The 22,771-nt window shown below is 37.2% G+C and overlaps 1 protein-coding gene across 3 annotated transcripts in view; it reads right to left on the minus strand.

Annotated features, from left to right (window-relative positions):
• Positions 1 to 20,709, minus strand: part of LOC149830669 (uncharacterized) — an 80,492-nt gene extending 59,783 nt beyond the window's left edge. For 2 of the 3 annotated variants that reach the window (XM_090016674.1, XM_090016675.1), the window contains exons 1-12: positions 20,401 to 20,709; positions 19,635 to 19,820; positions 5,792 to 5,881; positions 5,643 to 5,716; positions 5,370 to 5,525; positions 5,114 to 5,234; positions 4,847 to 4,902; positions 4,449 to 4,503; positions 4,296 to 4,352; positions 4,056 to 4,157; positions 1,561 to 1,641; positions 1,426 to 1,478 (exon numbers count right to left, since the gene is read on the minus strand). In XM_090016674.1, coding sequence (XP_089872800.1) covers positions 1,426 to 1,478; positions 1,561 to 1,641; positions 4,056 to 4,157; positions 4,296 to 4,352; positions 4,449 to 4,503; positions 4,847 to 4,902; positions 5,114 to 5,234; positions 5,370 to 5,525; positions 5,643 to 5,716; positions 5,792 to 5,881; positions 19,635 to 19,820; positions 20,401 to 20,505 — 1,136 coding nt within the window. In that variant the 5' untranslated portion in view covers positions 20,506 to 20,709. Of the gene's footprint in view, positions 1 to 1,425; positions 1,479 to 1,560; positions 1,642 to 4,055; positions 4,158 to 4,295; positions 4,353 to 4,448; positions 4,504 to 4,846; positions 4,903 to 5,113; positions 5,235 to 5,369; positions 5,526 to 5,642; positions 5,717 to 5,791; positions 5,882 to 19,634; positions 19,821 to 20,400 lie in introns of those variants that run through there. The other variant, XM_090016676.1, reaches the window with a different exon arrangement.
• Between the last annotated feature and the right edge of the window lie 2,062 nt (positions 20,710 to 22,771).

The raw sequence follows: 22,771 nt of genomic DNA on the forward strand, positions 1-22,771 counted from the left end.
AGCAAAGAAAAACAACAGCCATCATGAAATGCTTAATTATACAGCATTACAACTGCAACAAATTAAACCCCTATTGCCATGAAAAATGTAACAAGTGACCATATAGAGGTTGACAAACATCACCACATTAAATGCCATTTGTAGGACCAAAATTTTTCCAAAAGACGTCGGTTTAGTCTATATGTGATGCTAATTTGCGTTGCTAGAGAGAGAGCATTCTGATACTAAAAGAAGCAATAGAAAGGAATCCTCCCTTCAATTTATGATGAAACAGTGTATACTGATGATAAGATTGTTTTATTTCTTTTCTGTTAAGATAATGACAACACAGCTAAGAACTCAAGACCGACAGATATATCTTGAAACAATTGTTTGAGGAACAAAATTTTGACATAGAAGAGAAAACAATAACCAAATGGATCCATCCGTGGATGCAAATCCAAACATGGAACCGCATCAACTATGAACAAATAGCATCACGGATCCTCTTCATATAATTAAAATGCTTGTCCATCCATAGATATTGTGTTTTAAAATGTTTTAAAAAAATCAAAAGGAAAATATTGAGATATCATGAAAATATGATAATATTGGTTAAGTAATATCAGAAATAACAAAAAGTATCAAAATATTTGTTTCTATGTCATTGATTTACATTGGCTTTAATATTTTGAAAATTATCAATAAAAATAATATTATTGGTTTTCCTTTCTCCCTAGAGTTCCTTTTTGCCAAGATTTTGCCAGGACCAGTATGTGTGCCTATAATAAATGATCATGATATTGTTAAAAAAGAAAATTGTAAAAATCTCCCTTGACATCTTTTATTGAAGACATAACACAGAGCAAGCGTCTTTACCAAGAACCCCTAAGCAATCATACTACTGGGTTACCAACAAAAAAAAAATTATATATACAGAATAACAACTATAGTTACAGAGTTTCCAACCAAATGAAGGGATCTCCTTTATACTTCACCCAACTAAATGAAGGGATCTCCTTTATACTTCACCCAATTCACTAACTCAAAAAATGAAGGGAGTTTAATCTTTAACATCCCAAGCTCAGTGCACTTTTCAAAGATTGCATGGAATATTACAAGAGTGGACAGCCAAAAGATTTTCTAACGCCTTGATGTCATTATCAAAAGGAGACTAATCTAGATAAAGTGGCAAGCCCATTAGGATTCATGAAGTCCTATGAAGTCCCATATGAAAAAAACACATTTTACATATAAAGTGACAAGCCCATTAGGATTCACAAATTACTCTGCACTATGTGAAAAAGTATGACACTTCTGAAATGTCATCTTTTACACATTTACCAACTATAATGCCACCAGCCATGAAATAATTACATCATCTAGGAATGATTCATTGATTAAGCAATACCACACAGAACAGCATATTTACCAGAGGTTACTCACATATCAAAATTTTGGAAAAGAAGGTGCAAGGTGCGTGCTTCCACGCAGAAACCCTGTAATAAGCACAAGATCAGTCTCACCGCAAAAGCCATCAATGGGGTCATACATTTGAAGAACTCCTGGATCAAGGATTACCCTCAAAATTTCAAGGACAAGGATACGGTGCCACAGTGGCAAATCCATTGATGTAGATTTGACCAACATATTGAGAAAAACCTACAACACAATTTAAATATAGATGTCAATGTAGCCGTCACAATAAAGACATAAGCCTACAAAAATAGCAATTTGTACAAGTTCACAATCCTTACATTGTACTCTATTAGAAAGTCAAAATCAAAGACACGCAATGGAGAACACTTAATATGAAATAGTTCCAATATAAGATGTTTGGCAAGAATACTGTTCTATGAGCAAAAACTCAAAACTAAAAGCTTATCTATTCTAGTCTATGTCACAGGGATTCGGCCAGACAGGTGCTGCACCCGCGTCGACGCGACGTGGGTGCGGCACCCGACCCTGGGTGTGGTCAACACACTCAGGGTCATTTTGGTCCATTTTGGGATTTTTTTTTAAAAATTGCCCTATGAAATGGGCTGCGAAATTTAAAAAAAAATCTTTGGGGGGGGGGGCTGGACCCCCACCCGTGCAGCGGGACCCGCGCCGAGGGGAACCCCGGACCCCCCTTCTATATATATATATATATATATATATATATATATATATATATATATATATATATATATATATATATATATTTTTTTTTTTTTTTTTTTTTGCCGCACCCACACCCATGTGACAGATTCTAGTATACAGAGGAACAATTTTGCACGGAAAAGCCTATCAAGACTGAATTCCTTCTATGTAGACCAATCAAGGCAGACTGCATTCTTGAAACCTATCTAAGTTCACTCTCTTCCTCCTTTCCTCCAGGGTGTTTCATCTGCTCACCCCAAGACACAGTACTTATCATCTGATTCCATTAGATTCACGTAAACTATGCACGGCCTTCGATCCACATCACTTTTTTTCTCATTTTTACCATGTATATGATCATATATGTGCATACATACATAATATATACATAAAAATCTATGTCACAGGGATTCGGCTAGCAGGGTGCCGCACCCGCGTCGACGCGACTCGACGCGGGTGCGGCACCGGGTGCGGTCAACCAGATCCTGGGTGCGTTGACCGCACCCAGGATCATTAAGGTCCATTTTTTTTGGATTTTTTTTTAAAAAAATTTGCCCAAATGGGCTTCAAATTTTTTTTAAAAAAAAAATATGCTGACAGTCTGTCAGCTGATGACAGCTGCAGCAACTGTCTGTCAGCTGCTGACAGCTGCAAAATTTGAAAAAAAAACCCGCCTATTCCCCCGACCCCCTTTATATATATATATATATATATATATATATATATATATATATATATATATATATATATTACATTTTTGCCCCTGCCGCACCCGGGTTTTTTGGAAGTGCCGAATCCCCGCACCCGCACCCGCACCCATGTGACATAGATAAAAATATATATGATACATATGTTCATATCATTGTAATAGGTAATACCCAATAAGAGTATTTCAGTCTTTTCACTGTATAGGTTGTGTCCATTAGGGGAACTAGTGTCTTTGTATATTTTTTGTTTCTTTTATTTTTTACTGTTTTGTAAATTTTTATTTTTGTAATGGACAATATTGTCATTGCCCAAATATAGCTGTTGGGAGATCCCAACGGTTATATTTATAGTTGTTGGGATGCTCCAAACATCCATATTGGCTCTCCTTTGTGTATATATAGGGGTGCTTACCCTTAGATGGGTATTGCTTTCTCAAGCACCCAATCTCTCAATAATATTCATTATTTTTAGTTGTGATTCAAGCCCATACGTTGGCTTATGTGTATGAGTTTTGTATTGACCCATAAGTGGTCATTGTGTTCTTGTGTTGTTGTGTTCTTTTAAGCCCATAAGAGGCATCTATTTGTATTTTTTTGCTTTCATTACATGGTATCAGAGCCTTGGTGCTCCTTGATTGATCTTTGTATTTGAAGATAACGTGGTGAACCGTGAAGATCATAGGAGCGTTGATTTGTTGCTTCAGGAAGTGTGCCATCAACCATCTTCACCTTTTTCTCTTCTCCCTCTTCTTTTCTCTCTTACTCTCTTTTATTCTCTTTTCCTCCATGACCGATAAGGAAGTTGTAACCGTTGTTCCCATCAAATTTTGAGCAATTAACTATGACCATAAGCATGCATGCATGCATATGTGTATATTGTGTATACATGCATGTGTACGTACATGTCTCATGAATAATGATAGGATCAATCTAAAGCATGGAAAAAATTCAAAATATTAACCAGTGGTAGTGCAGATATTTTACATTCAAATTTATGGTTTCATAGTTTATTCAGAAAGCTGAAATGCCCTTGTTTCCACTTTAAGACTGAGAAAATGAGAACAAATGAAAAACCATTCACATTTAGGAATGTTTATGAGATATGCTGCATACTGACTTATTTATCTGTTGCGATTAAACATAATGATTTATTCATTCATTGCAGTTGTATATTGAAAGTGAAAAAAACCAATTACATAGGCAACGAAAACTGCATGATTTTCATACCTCACATTCTGTGATGAGTGATGAACTATACAGCCTGACAACATGTGCAACTGATCGTAAGACCAAACGACGGAAATATGGTTCCCCAGCTTCACCTTCTAACTGATAGCAATGCGAACGGTAAAAGATGAGTTTAAAATTTGCCATAAATAATGAAACTGCCAAATGGATTAAAAAACCTAAATGGGCATAGCTGTTCAAAAGAACATAATACATGCAGGTTCTTAAAACCTAAACTACCTCAGCATTAGTACGGAAGGAGGTCATAAGTAGTGAGCATATCTGATGGCGCAAGACCTGATCAGTGGCACAATACTTAGTAAAAGCATGCATGAAACTAATATGTAAACAAACTCAGTGCTTCCTAACAAGACAACCAAGAACAACAATTACATGTTCATAAGGTATGAGTTGTCTGAAGATCGCAACATAGTTTGATAGAACGAACCTGTATATTGAAGAAGAAATTTGTATTTAATTATTTTCGACAAAGAATTGCACCTCAAACACAACTTCAATTTAAAAACGGTGATCTAACAAGAATTTTAACATCATTTTATTTTTTAATGAAGCCAAACAAACAAAAAATTTCATCCACATATAGAATATTATATAGTCCTGACTACTAAGAGGGCAACATGGGGCTTTGAACTTAAAGGCCATGAAGGTATTTGCCAAGACACCAACGGTGTACAAACAAGATGTTCAGTATGTAGCATAAACATAAAATTTTAACAGTTTCACCTTCACCAACAAAAATAAATCATATGCAGAGCCAATATACAACTCACTCTAATATATCAAGTGCAAATGCCCGCTGAACAGAATTGACTCGTAGCCACAATCCCTAGATTTAAATGAAAAGTATAACTTACATCAGTATGATAAACTAAAAAACAGAAATCAATCCAAATAAAAGTAAAAAATTGTGTTGCGAATAACTTCAACATCAGACACAGTAAGTTATTTAAGCATACGTTGGAGTTTGCAGTACCAGCAGTATAACAAATCTAGAAAAGCTTTTGATAAACAAAGACCAAGATCCTATGGGCACATACAGATCCACCTGCCGCAAGAGCTGTCAGGTCTTCAAGTAATTGAAGTCCAAGTCTGCCTTCTTCTGTTAGACTCTTTCGTGAAGCTGATTGGGTAATGGAAACAAGATCACTATCCAATGGCCTGTAAATAATTGGGTCAGAAACCCAGTGACAAATGAGCCATTAGATAAGTTATAGTAATAATTGTAACAGTAGTAGCAGAATGGCAAAAAAAGGCATAATCACAAGAGGTTTAGAATTGCAAAAGGTGACTTACAACGAATTATGAATACTGCGACTAACATCACCAGTGACAGAATTGGTCCGAGGTATGTGACTTCCCAAACCTGCCTTGCCAGACGGAAGAGACTCAGCATGAATAACGTGATCAAAAATCAATGCAGAGGCTTGTCTGAATGTAGCTGCTGCAGTGCTGAAATTGCAAGACAATCTTAAAAATTCCATCCAATAACCAAACCAAAGCACAGCAACTAAACAAGCCAAATAAGTATCTGGGAAAAGATGGATCTAAACGTCCGAGTTAGCTTACTTGCGCACGCTGTCAGGGGATCGACTATTCTCAAGCAGCCTAAGAATGATTCCAAGCGATTGAGCCATATCATCCTGAACAACAAGGTAAGCTTTCTCCTCAAGTTACCTTCCACCAAAATTTTATGATAGACTAGAAATGATCCGCACCTCATTTTTTGGATGCAAATGTGACTGAAATATTATCAGTATAGTTTGCAGTGTTTTGAGTTGAACATTATCATCTGCCATTTCAGAATGCTGAAGAATGAACATGAACAGGATATGTTAGGAAGTTGTGACACAAAGGGACATGCAGCATCGAAACCAGAAACTGAAGGTTAGATACAGTAAGAGCTTATAAGCTAAGGATTATGAGACTCTCTCACATATGACAAACATAAATTAAAATTACAATAAGCATTAAGCAGTTCAACTGTAGAAAGCCAGTACATTGAAGTAACTGAATATTCACAAGCAGCTATTATTCAGAATTCAATACAAAGAGAGCCCGTCAGTTTGATGTCATTGGATTGGTTATGTTCATTTTGGCAATTAGTTGTCTATGGGGTAGCGTCTGTTTTGTTTGGGTGATCTCCCACCACCTACTTCTTCTTCTTTTTCTTCTTCATAGAGAGAGAGGAAGAAGAAGAAGTCCTCTCTCTCTCTAGATATATATGTAATGAAACAAGCGGAAATACAAATGGCAAATCCACAAAGGGATTACAACAAACAAAAGAAACTACACAAGCAATAGTCCACTATGGGACAATACAACATTCAAATGAGAACAATCACCAAGGCACAATATGTGCATACAAAAAGCCACAAAGTGCACACACAACACAAAAATAATGATCTTCACTCATGAAAATGCTTAAAAAGCATTAGGGAATACAAGAGACTCCAAGACACAAGGGGACTGGTCCAACAGCTAGTTGGACCAGCTCCAAAAGCTATATTTTACAAAAGAAAAGTAAAAAAGAAACAAAAAATAAAAAAAGACGTCAGTCCCTAGTGGACCGACACCTATTACATGGGTGAAATGATTGAAATATCCCTTATGGGTATTTCAATTTATATATATATATATATATATATATATATATCTTAACACTTCTCATACTTACGGTGTGATCACGGAAAGTTTGCCAAGAAGAAACAGAAAACGAGGTAAAGGCAAGGTCTTCGTAAAAAAAATTGTCAACTAACATTCAGAAGTGACATAAGGCAACTCAATAATTCCTCTCAAATGTTCCTGTCGGATATAGTGGTAGTCCATCTCTATGTGCTTGGTTTGTTCGTGGAATGTGTGGTTCATTATAATGTAGATAGCACTCTTATTGTCGCAACACATCTTCGAAGTACTAGAAATGACTAAGCCCATATCTTTGAGAAGACTCCATAACCAAATAATTGTCATAGTTGTCATTGTCGTTACTATTGCTCGATATTCAACTTCGGTGGATAACAGAGAGAACTTTTGTTGCTTCTTACACCTCTAAGATACGAAATAGTCCCCTAAAAATACACACAAACCAGTAGTTGAGACTCTATCGTTAGGATTACCTCCCTAATCTACATCAGTATAAGCAATTAAATCTAAAGAAAAAGAGGAGGATAAAAATAATTATTTGGTTATAGAATTCTTGATATATCTGACAATCCGTAGAACAACACTCATATGCACCGTAAATAGGGGTGGCAGTGGGGCGGGGCGGGGCGGGGGACAAGGTTTCCACCCCCGCCCCGCCTCAAGATTAGAACCTCCATCCCCGACGGGGATGGATTTTAACTTCCACCCCCGCCGGGGATGAGGCGGGGCGGGGATGAGGCAGGGAAAAGTGGCAGGGACGGGGCGGGGCCGGGGTCGGGAAAAGGGTACGTCCATCCCCGCCTCCATCCCTGAACGGGGATGGATTTTAACCTTCGTCCCCGCCTCCATCCCCGTTTCATACCCTTCATCCCCGGTCCAAACGGGGTGGGGCGGGGCCCCGCTTTCCCCCGGTCCACTGCCATCCCTAATCGTAAAGGGTGTATGTTGGAACTGACTGCCTGAGTGTACTGCATGGGCAATGTCTGGTCTTGTGATGGATAAGTAGGTCAAGGATCCAACAAGTTGCCAATATGGAGTCGGATCTTCAAGAGGGGTTTCATCCTCTAATCTTAGTTTTGCATTTACAACTTTTGGCATGTCAACCTTCTTATCATCAGAAATTCCATATTTGACAATAGTATTTGCAGTCAGATTCATTTGAGACAATATATATCCTTTAGGTGAGTAAGCTACTTCAATACTTAGAAAATCAAGGTCAGACATATCAAAATATTTTTTAAGAACATTTTTAATTTCACTAACTCTCTTTTTGTCACTTCCTGTGATGATCATATCATCAAAACATATAATAAAAGTATGACAATATTAGTTTATGTATTTTTAACAAAAAAAACAGTGTTAATATAACATGACTTATATCCTAAGTTTAACATAACATTGTTAAATATATCATACCAAACTTTGGGAACTTGCTTAAGCTCATACAAAGCTTTCTTTAATGGAAGAATTTTTCCTCTCTCAACCTCAAGACCAGGAAGAGGATCCATGTACACTATTTCATTTAAGTCACCATTCAAAAAGGCATTCTTAACATCAAGCCGGTAAACGGGTTATTTTCTAATGAATGCTCAAGCAGCAAGTGTTGTAACACTAATCATACGAGCTACGAGAGCAAAGGTCTCTTCATAGTCTATCTCGTATTCTTGGGAATAACCTTCGGCCACTAACCTAGCCTTATATCTTTCTAATGATCCATCCCTTTTGGTTTTGACTTTGGATATCCACCTGCATCCTATAGTCTTTTTCTTTATAGGTAATGGTTAGATTTCTCAGGTCTTGGCTCTCTCGAGTGCCCCTAACTCTAGGTTAATGGCATCAATCCATTCGGCAAATTTTTTAGCCTCTTTGTAGGTTGAGGGTTCATAGAAGGAGAGAATAGACATAAGACAAGCTCTATATCTAGGTGAAAAGTTTTCATATGACACAAATCTTTCAAGATGTCTAGAAGTTCTACTAGATTTCCTAGTATTAGTTTTTCCTAGATTTTGGTTTTGAGAATACTTATCTAGTGCACAAGAAGGGTGTTCAACATTTTTTCTAGAATAGCTTTGAATATCTTGATTCTGGGTATCTTCTATGAAAAACCTAGAGTCATCAATATGCATATCATCAAGATCATTATCAACATGAAAAATTTCATCAACAACTTTGTTTGGCAACAACTCAAATAACAAAGAATACTTAAGATCATTCTTAGACTTATCAAAACCATTTTTATTTTCGAGAAAGTTAAAGTTTTTCAAAAGGGAAAAATTTTCATAAAAAAGATGAAGGCATTTGGTTGATAAGATAGACTACAGTTAAGGCATCTTCAGCCCCAAAAATTTTTGGAACATTTTTAGAGATAAGCAAATTTCTCGTAGTTTCAATTATATAACGATACTTTCTCTCAACCAAACAATTTTGTTGAGGGGTATTTGGACAAGATTTTTTTATGTGAAATCCCACTTTCTTTCAAATAATTTTTTAAATCATTGGATAAATATTCTAACTCCGCCTGTGTAGTTATACACTGCCGGTCCCAAGCCCGGATAAAGGAGGAGGGTTGCGGTAGGCCTGTGACAGCCAGCATAAAAACTGTCATATCCTATGAAAATGAACCAATATGAGAATTTCGTTAGGGCGTTCCCTACTGAGCGACGCGCTGTACTCTCTAGGCCCGGAGGCAGTGATAAATGTGCAAGGGTTGCTAGGTCGTCGCCCAGAAGCGACGCGTCACACTGGCGCCCGGGTGTGGTGTCAAATAGGCAAGGGTTCCCTCACTTTGTTGGACGGGTGGGGGTAAAGAAGTTAGTCCAAGACCATAAAATTAGGTTAGCCACTTGGAACATAGGGTCTTTAACTGGTAAGTTGGTAGAGTTAGTAGATGTTATGTGTAGGAGAAAGATTGATATTTTATGTCTTCAAGAGACCAAATGGGTAGGTGAGAAAGCTAAAGTAATAGAACCTTGGGAATATAAGATTTGGTATACAGGAATAAATAGGAATAGGAATGGAGTAGGGATTGTTATGAGTCGTCAGTTTATAGATAATGTAGTTGAGGTCCGTAGGAAGGGTGATAGAATTTTACTTATTAAATTAGTATTAGGTACAGATATTATTAATATTATTAGTGTTTATGCACCTCAAGTAGGTTTAGATGATTCCATTAAGCATCAATTTTGGGAAGATTTAGATGGAGTAGTACAAGGGATATCTTATGGAGAAAAACTTTTCATCGGCGATGACCTTAATGGACATGTAGGCATTAGTCAGGATGGATTTGAGAATATCCATGGTATAGGAGAAAGAAATGAAAGTGGAGAAAGGATTTTAGATTTTTGTTTGTCCTATGATATGATCTTAGCAAACACTTGGTTTAGGAAGAGGGAGTCTCACCTAGTAACATTTAAAAGTGGGGTTAATACGAGTCAGATAGATTTTTTCCTACTTAGAAAGAGAGATAGGGGTTGTTGCATCGATTGTAAGGTTATACCAGGAGAAAGTGTAGCTACACAACATAGAGTCTTAATTTTAGATCTTAGAATTAGACAATGCCGCAAAAGGGATAGACATAGGATAGATCCTAGAATTAAGTGGTGGGCACTGAAAGGAGCTAAACAAGGAATGTTTGTAGAGCAGGTAGTTAAGGAAGTTGATTGGTGTCTCGAGAAGGATTCAGAATCAATGTGGAATAAGATAGCGGGTGGTATGAGAAAAGTAGCTAAGGAGGTATTGGGTGAGTCTAAAGGCGGTGCACCACTAGGTAAGGATACATCATGGTGGAACGAGGATGTCAAATTAGCTATTAAGGTTAAAAGAGAGTGTTATAGAAATCTAAGTAAGAGTCGTGATAATGAGAATTTGGAGAAGTATATGATAGCAAAGAAGGAAGCTAAAAAAGTTGTTCGAAACGCGAGGGCTAAGGTATATAAGGAGGTTTACGACAAGTTGGATACCAAAGAAGGCGAGAAGGATATTTATAGGTTTGCAAAGATGAGAGATAGGAAATCGAAGGATTTGGGTATGGTTAGATGTATCAAAGATGAAACGCAAAGGGTTTTAGTCAAAGATGAGGAGATTAAGGAGAGATGGAAAGATTATTTTGATAAGCTATTTAATGATAGTCATGCTCAAGATCTTGGAGACTTCTCCATTCCTTTTCATGAGATAAATCTTGACTTCATGCGCAAGATTCAAAAGAAAGAAATTGCAGAGGCTTTGAAGAATACGAAATCAAGAAGGGCAGTTGGCCCAGATGGTATACCTATCGAGGCTTGGAAATGCTTGGGAGAGAAAGGTTTAGAATGGTTGACAAATCTTTTTAACTTGATTTGGCGAACAAATAAGATGCCTAATGAGTGGAGGAAGAGTACTTTGGTGCCTTTATATAAGAATAAGGGTGATATACAAGATTGCACAAACTATCGTGGTATAAAACTCATGAGTCATACTATGAAACTTTGGGAGAGGGTGATTGAGTCTAGGTTGAGGAAGGTTGTCATGATATCGGAGAATCAATTTGGTTTTATGCCTGGAAGATCAACTATGGAAGCTATACATCTTCTTAGACAACTTATTGAAAGATATAGAGAGAGGAACAAAGATTTGCATATGGTTTTTATTGATTTAGAGAAGGCATACGATAGAGTACCTAGGGACGTTCTCTGGTGGACAATGATGAAGAAAGGTGTTTCTCTCAAGTACATTAGTATAATTAAAGATATGTATGAAGGAGTAGTAACCAATGTCCGCACTTGTGGAGGGGTGACAACCAATTTTCCGATAACGGTTGGGTTACATCAAGGATCTGCTTTAAGCCCTTTCCTATTTGCGATAGTGATGGATGAGCTTACGAGATCAATTCAAGAAAATGTACCGTGGTGTATGTTGTTTGCTGATGATATTGTTTTGATTGATGAGTCTAGAGCTGGGGTTAATGCTAAGTTAGAATTATGGAGACAGACATTGGAAGCTAGAGGTTTTAAGTTGAGTAAGAGTAAGACTGAATATATGGAATGTCGGTTTAGTAAGCAACGAAGTAGTGATGGGAGTGTAGTGAAGCTTGGTGAGCAAGATATACCGGTGAATGATTATTTCAAATATTTGGGATCCATCATTCAAAAGTATGGAGAAATTGATGGAGATGTAAATCATAGGATAAAGGTTGGGTGGATGAAATGGAAAAGTGCTACTGGAGTGCTGTGCGATTGTAGAATGCCATTGCGGTTGAAGGGAAAGTTTTATAGGACGACTATTAGACCCGCTTTACTATATGGTACGGAATGTTGGGCTGCCAAGAGACATCATATTCAAAAAATGAGTGTAGCTGAGATGCGGATGCTTAGATGGATGTGTGGAAATACAATAAAAGATAAGATTCGGAACGAAGAGATACGTAAGAAGGTAGGTGTTGCACCCATTGAAAATAAGATGCGAGAGAATCATTTACGGTGGTTTGGACATATTCGGCGAAGGCCTAATGATGCTCCAGTTAGAAGGTTGGAGAAATGGGAAAATATATTAGTTAAAAGAGGTCGGGGCAGGCCTAGGAAGACTTGGATGGAGATGATAGGAAAGGATATGAATGCTTTGAACCTCACCGAGGACATGGCGTTGGATAGAAATGATTGGAGGAAAAGGATTCATGTGGAAGACCCAAAATGAATTTCTTTTTTGGTTCATATCGCTGACCCCAATTGTTTTGGGATGAAGGCGTAGTTGTTGTTGTTGTTGTATTGGATAAATATTCTCCCCCTGAGTTTGATCGAAAGATGATAATATTACTTTGAAATTGATTTTGCACAATTTTGTGAAATTTTTTAAAATAATAGAATACAACGAATTTTTACCTAAGAAAATAGATCCAAGTATACCTAGTATAATCGTCAATGGATATAACATAATAGGAGAGCCCTCCTTCTGACATGACCGGAGTCTGTCACCATACATCCGAATGCACAAGTTAAAAAGGTTTGATGGTTGAGATAAAAGTTCTAAGATCAAAAGGAATTTTCTTCATTTTTCCAAGAATACATTCATTACATGTAAACTTTTGAAACAGAGTTTTTCAAAAAAGGAAAAAGAACTAAATTAGATATATTAGGATGGCCTAATCTTTAATGCCACACAAAAATATCTTTTTTCTTAACAAAATTACAAAATGATTCTTTAGGAAAACAAAAAAAGTCCATGTAGCAGAGGTTTTTCCTCCTATATCTTTCCCCAATCAACTTCCTTGACTGGTGATCCAGAACCCAACATTTTTTATGAGAAAGAAGCGTACCCATAATCAAAAATTTGAGAAACAAATAATAAGTTTAAATTGAATTTTGGAACAACTCTATTTAGGAATTTGATTTTTTTTTAAATATTTGAAAATGTTCCAATAGTTTTGATTTCTAAATTAGTTTCACCGACCGTAGAAATACAAGAATCATAAAAGGATTTTGTTCAATCGGATATTAGGGGTAGGAATCATGTGAAAGGAGACACCAGAGTCAATAATCCAAGAAAGCATACATGAAAGAGAGAAAGTAGACACGGCGGTACCGAAAGTAGAAGTGGAGGAGCTCTTAAGGAATAGTTGAAATGCTTTTGTTAAATGTTTAATAGAATCCTTAAGTTTTCCTTTCATGTTACCTTCACCACCTTTTTTGGGTGGTGTTTCTTTATGGTTGCTACCTTTCTTTTGAGCTTGAGACAATCTGGTCTAATGTGTCCCGCTTCTTGGCAATTATGACAAATAACTCATCTTCTTCCTCTATTGTTATTTTTCCAAAATTAAGAAGGTTTATATGCTTTGACATTGTTACCGGGTCTTAACACGACAAGAACCTCCTTACTTTCCTTAGTCATGCCAAGTCGGATCTTGGCTTGGTATATCTCTCCAAGAGCATCATCAATAGAGGTTCTTTCAGTCCTATGTAAGATATTGGACCTAACTTGCTCAAACTCGGGTCTTAACCCATATAGGAAAGAAAACAAATGTTATTCCTCGAGTTGCTTTTGCCTCATTTCAATAGCAGGATCATCTCACTTAGGCTCTAGTAATGCTAACTCATCCCAAAGAGGTGAGATAGTACCATTCGAATCCACTTAGATTTTCCAAAAAACTCACATTTCTGGAAACATGCAGTTTATCACTTTTGACATCATAACAACGAAAACCCTTTTGGGTTTCAGAATAGTCAAGAAAGGCACAAGGAATGGCTTTAGGCGAAAGTTTGTCATTCTTATCAGTAAGAACAAAACATTTACACCCAAAGATCCTTAACCTGCTATAATCAGGTTCCTTATCGTATAGTTTTTCAAAGGGAGAAATTTTATTTAAATTCTTTGATGAAAGTCTGTTTATGAGATAGACAGCGGTAAGAGTTGCCTCAACCCAGAGATTCTTTGGAATGTTTTGTGAAATGAGTAAAGTCCTAATTGTTTCAATGATGTGTCGGTGCTTTCGTTCGGCTAACTCATTTTGTTGAGGGGTTTTCGGACAAGATTTTTGGTGAAGAATACCAAAATTTTCAAGATATCTTTTGAATTCATTTGAGAGGTATTCTCCTCCAGAGTCGGACCTAAGGATTTTTAGGCATCCATTGAATTGATTTGAAATCATCATATGAAAACTTTTAAAAGTTGAAAAAACTTCATGTTTATGTTTAAGAAAATAGACCCAACAAAACCTAGTGTAGTCATCCACAAAAATCGCATAGTATGAAAAAACTCATTTTGACATCACAGGAGCCAGACCCCATACGTCGGAATGAACAATCTCAAATGGTTTTGTCGTAAACATGGATCTTTGAGAAAAAGGCAAGCATTTCATTTTCCCAAGAATACATTCATTACATAGAAAATCACTTTTACAAAGATGTTTAACAAAAGGCAGATAGGAGATTTTAACAATATTGGGATGACCCAATCTCTTATGCCATACATGAATATCTTTGTTTTCAACGACGTTGCAAAATTGACTCTTGAGAACTTGAAGAAAATCTACGTAGTAGAGGTCTCCTCTTCTAGAGCCTTCCCCAATCAATCTCCCGGACTGGCGATCCTGTATCCAACATTTATTAGAAGAGAATTTTATATCGCAACCATGGTCCGAGAGTTGGGAGACGGAAAGAAGATTTAAATTAAGTTTTGGGATAAAACGAATTTTTGGAATAAAGAAGTCTTGTCTTTCAAAATTACCTATTCCTTTAATCTCAAGAGATGTTCTGTCCGCGGTTGAGACAAAGGATGGAAAAGAATTTTTAGAAAGATTTGAAAGAGAGCAAGAGCTAGGGGTCATATGAAAGGATGCCCCGGAATCTAAAAGCCAAGATGTCTTACCGGGGGAAGGGGATGACATAGCGGCTCCAGAAGTGGCTCCCTTGAGAAGAGGTTGTAATGCTTCTACGATTTGTTGAAGGGAAAGAGACTCACTTGATGATGGAGGTCGTTCTTCTGCTTGGGATGCCATAGCCGTTGCAATCAATTTCTTCCATTTAGGACACATAGGTTTGATATGTCCTGGTTCTTTACAAAAGTAGTAATTCAATTTGCTATAGTCTCTTTTGCCATGCCGATCATTTCCTCCTTGACCTTGGTTTTTGAAATGAGAAGGTCTATAGGTCTTCATGTTATTCCCCGGTCTTGACACGGCATTAACCATTTCACCATCTTCTTGAGTAGAAGAGGCAACAAGAATGCTAGGATTATTCTTGATAATCCCCATACGTGTTTCTTCACCACTTAGTTTGGTGATAACATCTTCAAGTGCGGGAGATGTGAACGCGGAGAGAAGAGAGGACCAAACTTGTTCAAATTCGGGTCTAAGGCCATTTAAATAATTGAAGAACCGGTCTTCCTCAAGTTGTTTGTGCCTCAATTCGATAGCTTCTCCACTCTATTTTGGTTCAAGAATTGTGAGAACGTCCCAAATAGAGGATAATTCGGCAAAATACTCCGGAATGCTCATATCATTTTGTTGAAGGGTCAAGGCTCTCTTTTGAAAAAAGTACTTGTGGGATAAATCTCTTGAAGTGTACATTTTCTCAAGATACACCCATGCTTCGGAAGCCTTTTTGAATTTGATGATATTGGCGTTTATCTTGGTTTCAACGGAAGAGAAAATCCAAGATAAGATTTTGAAGTTCTTCATTTCTCAATCATCATGTTTTTTGGAATACTCTTCAAGAGCCCTTTGTCTTTCCTCCCCTTCAAGAATCTTAATATCTCCTCCTTCGATGATGGTGATTTTGGGTTCCGGTTCCGATATAGATCCATGAACGTAACCCCAAAGCCCCTTTCCTTTAATATGGGCTTCCATATTCCCGGCCCAAACATGATAGTTTGAGCCATTAAGCTTAAACCCAAGAGAGAAATGAAAGTCTTTTTCGCCCATTAGGGAGGAAAGAAGACAAGAAATGACACGTACCTCAAAACTTTTTCGCGTCTTTCTTGTCAAAAGAAGCTTCTAAAATATTGTCCGAAGAAGATGATCCACTTCGATTCAATAAAGCTTGAAGGCACGTTTTTCGAGGAACGCAAGTGAAGGCGAATCACAATCCTTCTTCTTCAACCTCGCTCTGATACCATGTAAAAGTATCTTCAACAAGATACTCTAATCGATTCCTTGAGAATAAATGTGTAAACATACACACACCAAGAACACTTAGAACACTTGTGCAAAAAAACACAAGAACACAAAATCACAAATGTGCAAAGGCACTCATAAGATTCATAAACAAGAAAAGGTTGGGCAATAATCCCAAAACCCTTGAAGAAATACAAGAGAAGCAGCCCATATTTATAGGGCATTTAGGAGGCCTTGGAGGGGGGCTCCACATAGTCGTTGGAGGGGTCCAACGACTAGTGGGTTGGGCCCCTCCCAAGGCAAGTACAAGCTGCATTAATTAAAGAAAAGAAAAAGAAAAATTACAAAACATATTCACGAAAATGAATGTGTAAAATGCCTAAACTACCCTTAGAAATATATATATTATATATATATATAATAGGTAGATACATATACATATATAATATATATGTATATGTATTACCTTATATATAAAATATATATACGAAAATACAAGATTGATTTACATAATTTAACAAGTTATTTCTCACACTCTTATCACCTTGTTTAATCATACGAATTTTCTCTTAAAGAAAATACTTTCATGCCAAATCTTTTTACACAAACATTTTCTTGAGAAAATTTCAAGTCTCACATGTTTTTTTGAATTTAACTATACTTGCTGCAATTTTGAGTTTCATACTATTAAGGAACTAAGAGAGAATTTGGGCATTTTCGGCTTCCTAATTCTCCACTTTGATGAGATGATCCTTAAGTGCTTTCTCTCTTGCTTCTTCACCATCAATTTTTGTGAGAGAGAGTTGAGGTTCACATGAAGTATCACTCACATGTCCCATAACTTCTTTCCCTTGATATGATGCTCCATAACAATGGCCCACATCAAATAATTTGAGTCATTTAGCTTGAATGCAATCGCCGACATGGATTATTTTTCACCCATTTTAATAGAGAGAAGTTGGAGAAGAAACCTTCCTTGTAATCATGATCTTTGGAGAAGAGTTTGGAGAAGTCTCTTTCCTTGTAATCACGATCTTTGGAGAAGTCTCACACAATCCCAAGAGCCTACCATGTAATGAAACAAGAGGAAATACAAATGGCAAAATCCACAAAGGGATTACAACAAACAAAATAAATTAGACAAGCAATAGTCCACTATGGGATAATACAACATTCAAATAAGAACAATCACCAAAGCACAATATGTGCATACAAAAAGCCACAAAAGGCACACACAACACATAAAAATAATGATCTTCACTTATGAAAATGCTTAGAAAGCATTAGGGAATACAAGGAGTGCCTTTAAATAGGGAATACAAGAGAGGGAGTGCCTTTAAATAGGCACTCCAAGACACAAAGGGGCTGGCCCAACTAGCTATTGGACCAGCCCCAATGGCTATGTTTATAGCCGTTGGGACTGGTCCAACCGCTAGTTGGACCAGCTCCAACAGCTATATTTTACAAAAGAAAAGTAAATAAAAAAAGATGTCAGTCCCAAGTGGACTGACACCTATTACACAGGAGAAATGGTTGAAATACCCCTGATGGTATTTCAGTTTATATATATATATATATATATATATATATATATATATATATAGAGAGAGAGAGAGAGAGAGAGAGAGAGACGCACCCCTTATCTATAACATGTAAAATCATTGTCCACAAACCAATCATTTTTATAAGCAAGGAACCTTGCATGTCGAACACATAAAATGACCACAGTAAATCATATGGCCAACTCAAGACAAAGAAACTGGGCTATCAAACAAGCAACAGTTAAGGCATGGAATTATGGAACTCGAAAACTATGATTTCTTCAAAAGAAACATTCACTGAAAAACCTTCTAAGAAATAAAATACCATATGATTCTCAAGTTGAATAACATAACATGCTCCAAGTACAAGACAATGCATGTTTCTTAGCATAATACTGTGCACAGTTTAATTGCTGCATTGAATTTAATTGTGCAAGCTCCACCAATACTATGTGTACAAAATGTTATAAAAGCATATTTAACTACTGTAAATCATAGATTAAGAGTTGAAATTGAGAAGTAACTGATGGTTATAAAATTTATAGTTAATTGTTTTTAAATAAAGCAAACACAGATAAAAATATTTAAGCAACACCTAGACATAGCCTCCCAACTAGGCCCTCCTCGGCAAGGGGCAGCTGCCTAGCAAGATGCTAGACCCTTTTACCTCTGTATTAGATCATCAAATGTAATATATAGTTTATGGTAGCATGATGAAGGCTACAACAGAAATTGCAACATAAGATACCGGCTATGCTTATTCAGAACAGAAGCTATGGTACTTTCACAATCACTAGGAAAATAGCAAAGAAAGCCATTGGTTTTGAGTGGGTTTTCAGGGTAAATTACTAAGCCTAATGGATTTCCAGAAGATATAAATGTTGTTCATAGGGCAAACTTTATCAAAGCATAAGATCAACATGAAACCCTGTTAGCAAGAATGATGTTAGAACTCTTATTTTAGTTGAATATATATATATATATATATATATAAACCTATAAATAATTCAAAGTGAAAGGATCTAACCAGCAGCATCTGAGGGCCTGGCATTTTGACACCAATGAGACATCACCTGTGAGTGCAAGGATATGACTTTACCCAAACTATATGCAAACAATATGGTTCTCCTATGAAGAAATAAATTTTACTAATATGAGTGAAAAAATAAAGCACATAAACAAGCAGTTAAAACAGCCAGGGCTCATTGTCAGTCAGTCTGAAAGTATTTTAAACTCTTTTGTAATCCAAGGGGACAAAGAAATACACCCAACCCACATTAGGCTCTGAGCTGAAGCAACACAGGCAACCACAGAGAGCAATCCAAATTTTGAAAAAGCAAAGGTAGTTTTCGCTCATTAGTCAACAGAAGTCTTAAAACTCTAAGAACTTAATATGTTAATTCTAGAGTCTTTACTGATGACAATTGTGGTTTTTCGAGGGAAAATGTTGACAGAACTGCATTAACAGAAGCAAGACCAATCTAGAAGTACAAATTTCAGTTTCAGGTCAACAACCCTATCGACATATCATCTAGTGAGGTTTAACCAATTAAGAAAGATGCTTATTGAGAACTTTTCATGAACCACGCTGATAAAAATGGAGCTCAGCTCTCAACATATTTTTAAAAGGGAGGAGTTATATGACCATTAGACTGGAGTCTGATTGTCTGGGAGACTGGAACATCAGGCGATCACAGAATTGTCATACAATGGTGGATACTGCATTCAAGTAATACGATATGAAGAACGACCAGCATCCAATACGGAGCAGCATAATGACGACTCAACACTACTTACATCTTTTAGGGTAGCTAGTATCTCCTTCAAAGCAGATTGTGCAACAGCATCATGTGAAATCAGCTTCTGCAAGCACGAAAGACCAATGACACTCAGCTTGACCGTCTTGACCTCGCATGCCACAAGAAAGATCCGCAGTATGTCCTCATTCTGAGCGATGTCACTAGGGTTCGACGATGAACGAAGCTGCAAAAAGCATGAAGCAAACTTCATACCTAGTTTCACATAGCTCACGAATAACAGTTCATACTCAAATAGAGCAAAATTCAGCAACCAAAACCATATACAATTCCGCTTCTCACTAAGTCTTTTGACTCACTCCATTAAAAAGTATCAAGTAACCCAAAAGATCCCGTTAGAACAAAAAAATTGTTAATCCTAAATCTAAACCTACATTTATTGACATTCTATACACAGAATTCCAAGTATAACTCCAGAAAGTTTCGATAGATGACATCAATGAACTACAAAAAAGCCAAAATTTCACGCATTTGATCCCTAAATCAAAGAACTCTTCTCAATCTTCGCATAAAACAACAAAAACTCAATCCAACTGCTCCTATTTCGTGGTTTCAGACGAAGACTCTACAAACTCCCGGAGGCAAGTGAAAGCCACTAAACCTAACCCGAAACGAACATCTATCATATGTTTTTGCACGAAATAATGCAGTGATGCTACGATGACACAATTTTTTTCCGAATCAACTAGAATTCAAGAACAAACGGAAAAAAACTACTGCAATCGACACCGATTCTCAACACTAACCATCAAGATGGCGTGCTCGGCCGCGTCCTTGATGGCCGGATACCGTCGGCGGGCTTCTGCAGAGAGAGCGCGCAGATCGGATTCAAGAACCGCCATGAACGCCATTCTTCCGCGACGCCGGCCCGCCTCAACCCTCTTATTCTCCTTCCTCTCCTTCCGGGACGGATCTTAGGCTTTCCGACTACGAAGGCAAGAGGACAGTAAGATCGAGATAGGGATCTGCATTTCGAGGTCGGCTAGACGCACGGGATGAAATTGGCGCGGATAAACAAGAAGAGGAAGTGTGAGACCGAACGACGGACGCCCAGCGGATCTTAGGAGACGAACGTCGGTTTATATACGCGCTGAGGCACGTGCCGCGGAATCGTGCCAGAGGTTGAATGACAATATAAATAAATAAATGATCGCTTGACCCTTTGATCAATTTGAAAAATAAGCTCTCCAACTATTTCCTGCCACTTTTCGTTCGAATTAAGCTCACCCACCTCCCAATCCGTGATATATATATATATATATATATATATATATATATATATATATATATATATATATATATATATATATCGTCGATATTTTGTAAACATCGGAATTTTATTATGAAATTTTTAGACTGATATCAAAAACTTTGGTAGGCAAAACTTTTTTTCGTATGAAAGTTTTTCATAAGATGAGAGAATCGTTTACGGTGGTTTGGACATATTCGACAAAGGCCTAATGATGCTCCAGTTAGAAGGATGGAGAAATGAGAAAATATATTAGTTAAAAGAGGTCGGGGTAAGCCTAGGAAGACATGGATGGAGGTGATAGGAAAGGATATGAATGCTTTGAACCTCATCGAGGACATGGCATTGGATAGAAATGAATGAAGGAGAAAGATTCATGTGGAAGACCCATAATGATGTTCTTTGTTGGTTCATATCGCCGACCCCAATTGTTTTGGGATGAAGGCGTAGTTGTTGTTGTTGTAAAGTTTTTCTCTCTTCCAAACTTTAGTGTTTGCTTAAGAACAACGTTGCCTTCTCTTTATCTTGTTATATTGCTTGTTTTGAGGATGGAGTTTGATAGCTTCTAAACGGGAACACTTTGGGGCATTGGGCCTTCTTCAAGCGCGATGTTCTTCTGTTGGACTCTGCTAGCAGGTGGGATAAATACGATGGACAGAATTCAAAGGCATGGTTGCCACCTTGCCAATAGATGTTTTATGTGTGAAAGGGAGGAGTCAGTGCCTCATCTTATGTGGTTCTGCCCAGCTTTTTACTTTGTATTTCATATGTCCTGGGCTGACTTTAAGTTTCACATCGATCACAGTTCTTGCTTAGAGAAATTGTGCTTGGGCCTCAAGAAATTACTACTTCAAAGAGTTGGAGAAAATTCTGGAGATGCTTGTGTGGAAAGAGAGAAACAACAGAATATTCAAGGGCCCAAAGAAGAATCTCAAGTCACTCCCATGATCTTATCTATTCAATTTGATGTTTTTTTCTCTCGGCTAAAGCCTTCTGGCCAGGCACGGATCTTTATTGGATTGGTCGGCTGCATCTTGTTCCTTTTCTGTCAACTTAATCATTGTATTATTTTGCCTTCTTGGTGTCTGATGAATACCAGAAGCTGTGTGCTTGGTTTATTTTATTTTAATGAATTTTTCTTTCACTTAAAACACACTCACTTTATCTAAGGCCACGTTTGAAAATGAGAGACATAGGAAAAACGATACAAATTGGAAAAACCGTATGGATTTTTCAACCTTTCCAAATGAGAGAATTTTTCTAAAAAGTATACTTTTTGATAAAAAATATTTCTCCACCATATGAAAAAATGTTTTCACTAAAATTTTTGTAAGCTCTCTCTCCATCTCACCACCATCATCACTTACTACCGTCCATCTTCACTACCACTACCACCACCATCACCACCATTCATTTCACAACCACCCGCCTCAGTTAAAACCGCCCTTCCCATGATTTCTTACCATTCATGATCACCACCACCACTACCACCCATCTCACAAAAAAAAATGCACAGGAAAAGCTTCACCCCATGATGATTTTTCATCACCACCACTCATCTCACCATCACCCACCTTCCGAAAAACCACCCTCCCCACTATCCATCACCATCAGCAATCACCACTGCACCATCACCTACCTCTCAAAAAATTGTGCCAAACAAGCTCCACTACCACCCATCTCTCGAAAAAACGCATCGGAAAAGGTCCACCACCACCCTCCTCTTCTATCTCATTTTTTTAAGATTATACATTTTATTTTTCTCATACTACCCAAGCAAGTAAAATGTTTTTATTTTAAAAAATATAACATATCAAAACTTCTAGTAAGCAAAAGTTTCTTTTACTATAAGAGTTTTTCTTACTTCC

This window comes from Nuphar pumila, chromosome 8 (genome assembly GCF_984573655.1).
Source record: "Nuphar pumila chromosome 8, dmNupPumi1.hap1.1, whole genome shotgun sequence".
Classification (NCBI taxonomy): Eukaryota; Viridiplantae; Streptophyta; class Magnoliopsida; order Nymphaeales; family Nymphaeaceae; genus Nuphar; species Nuphar pumila.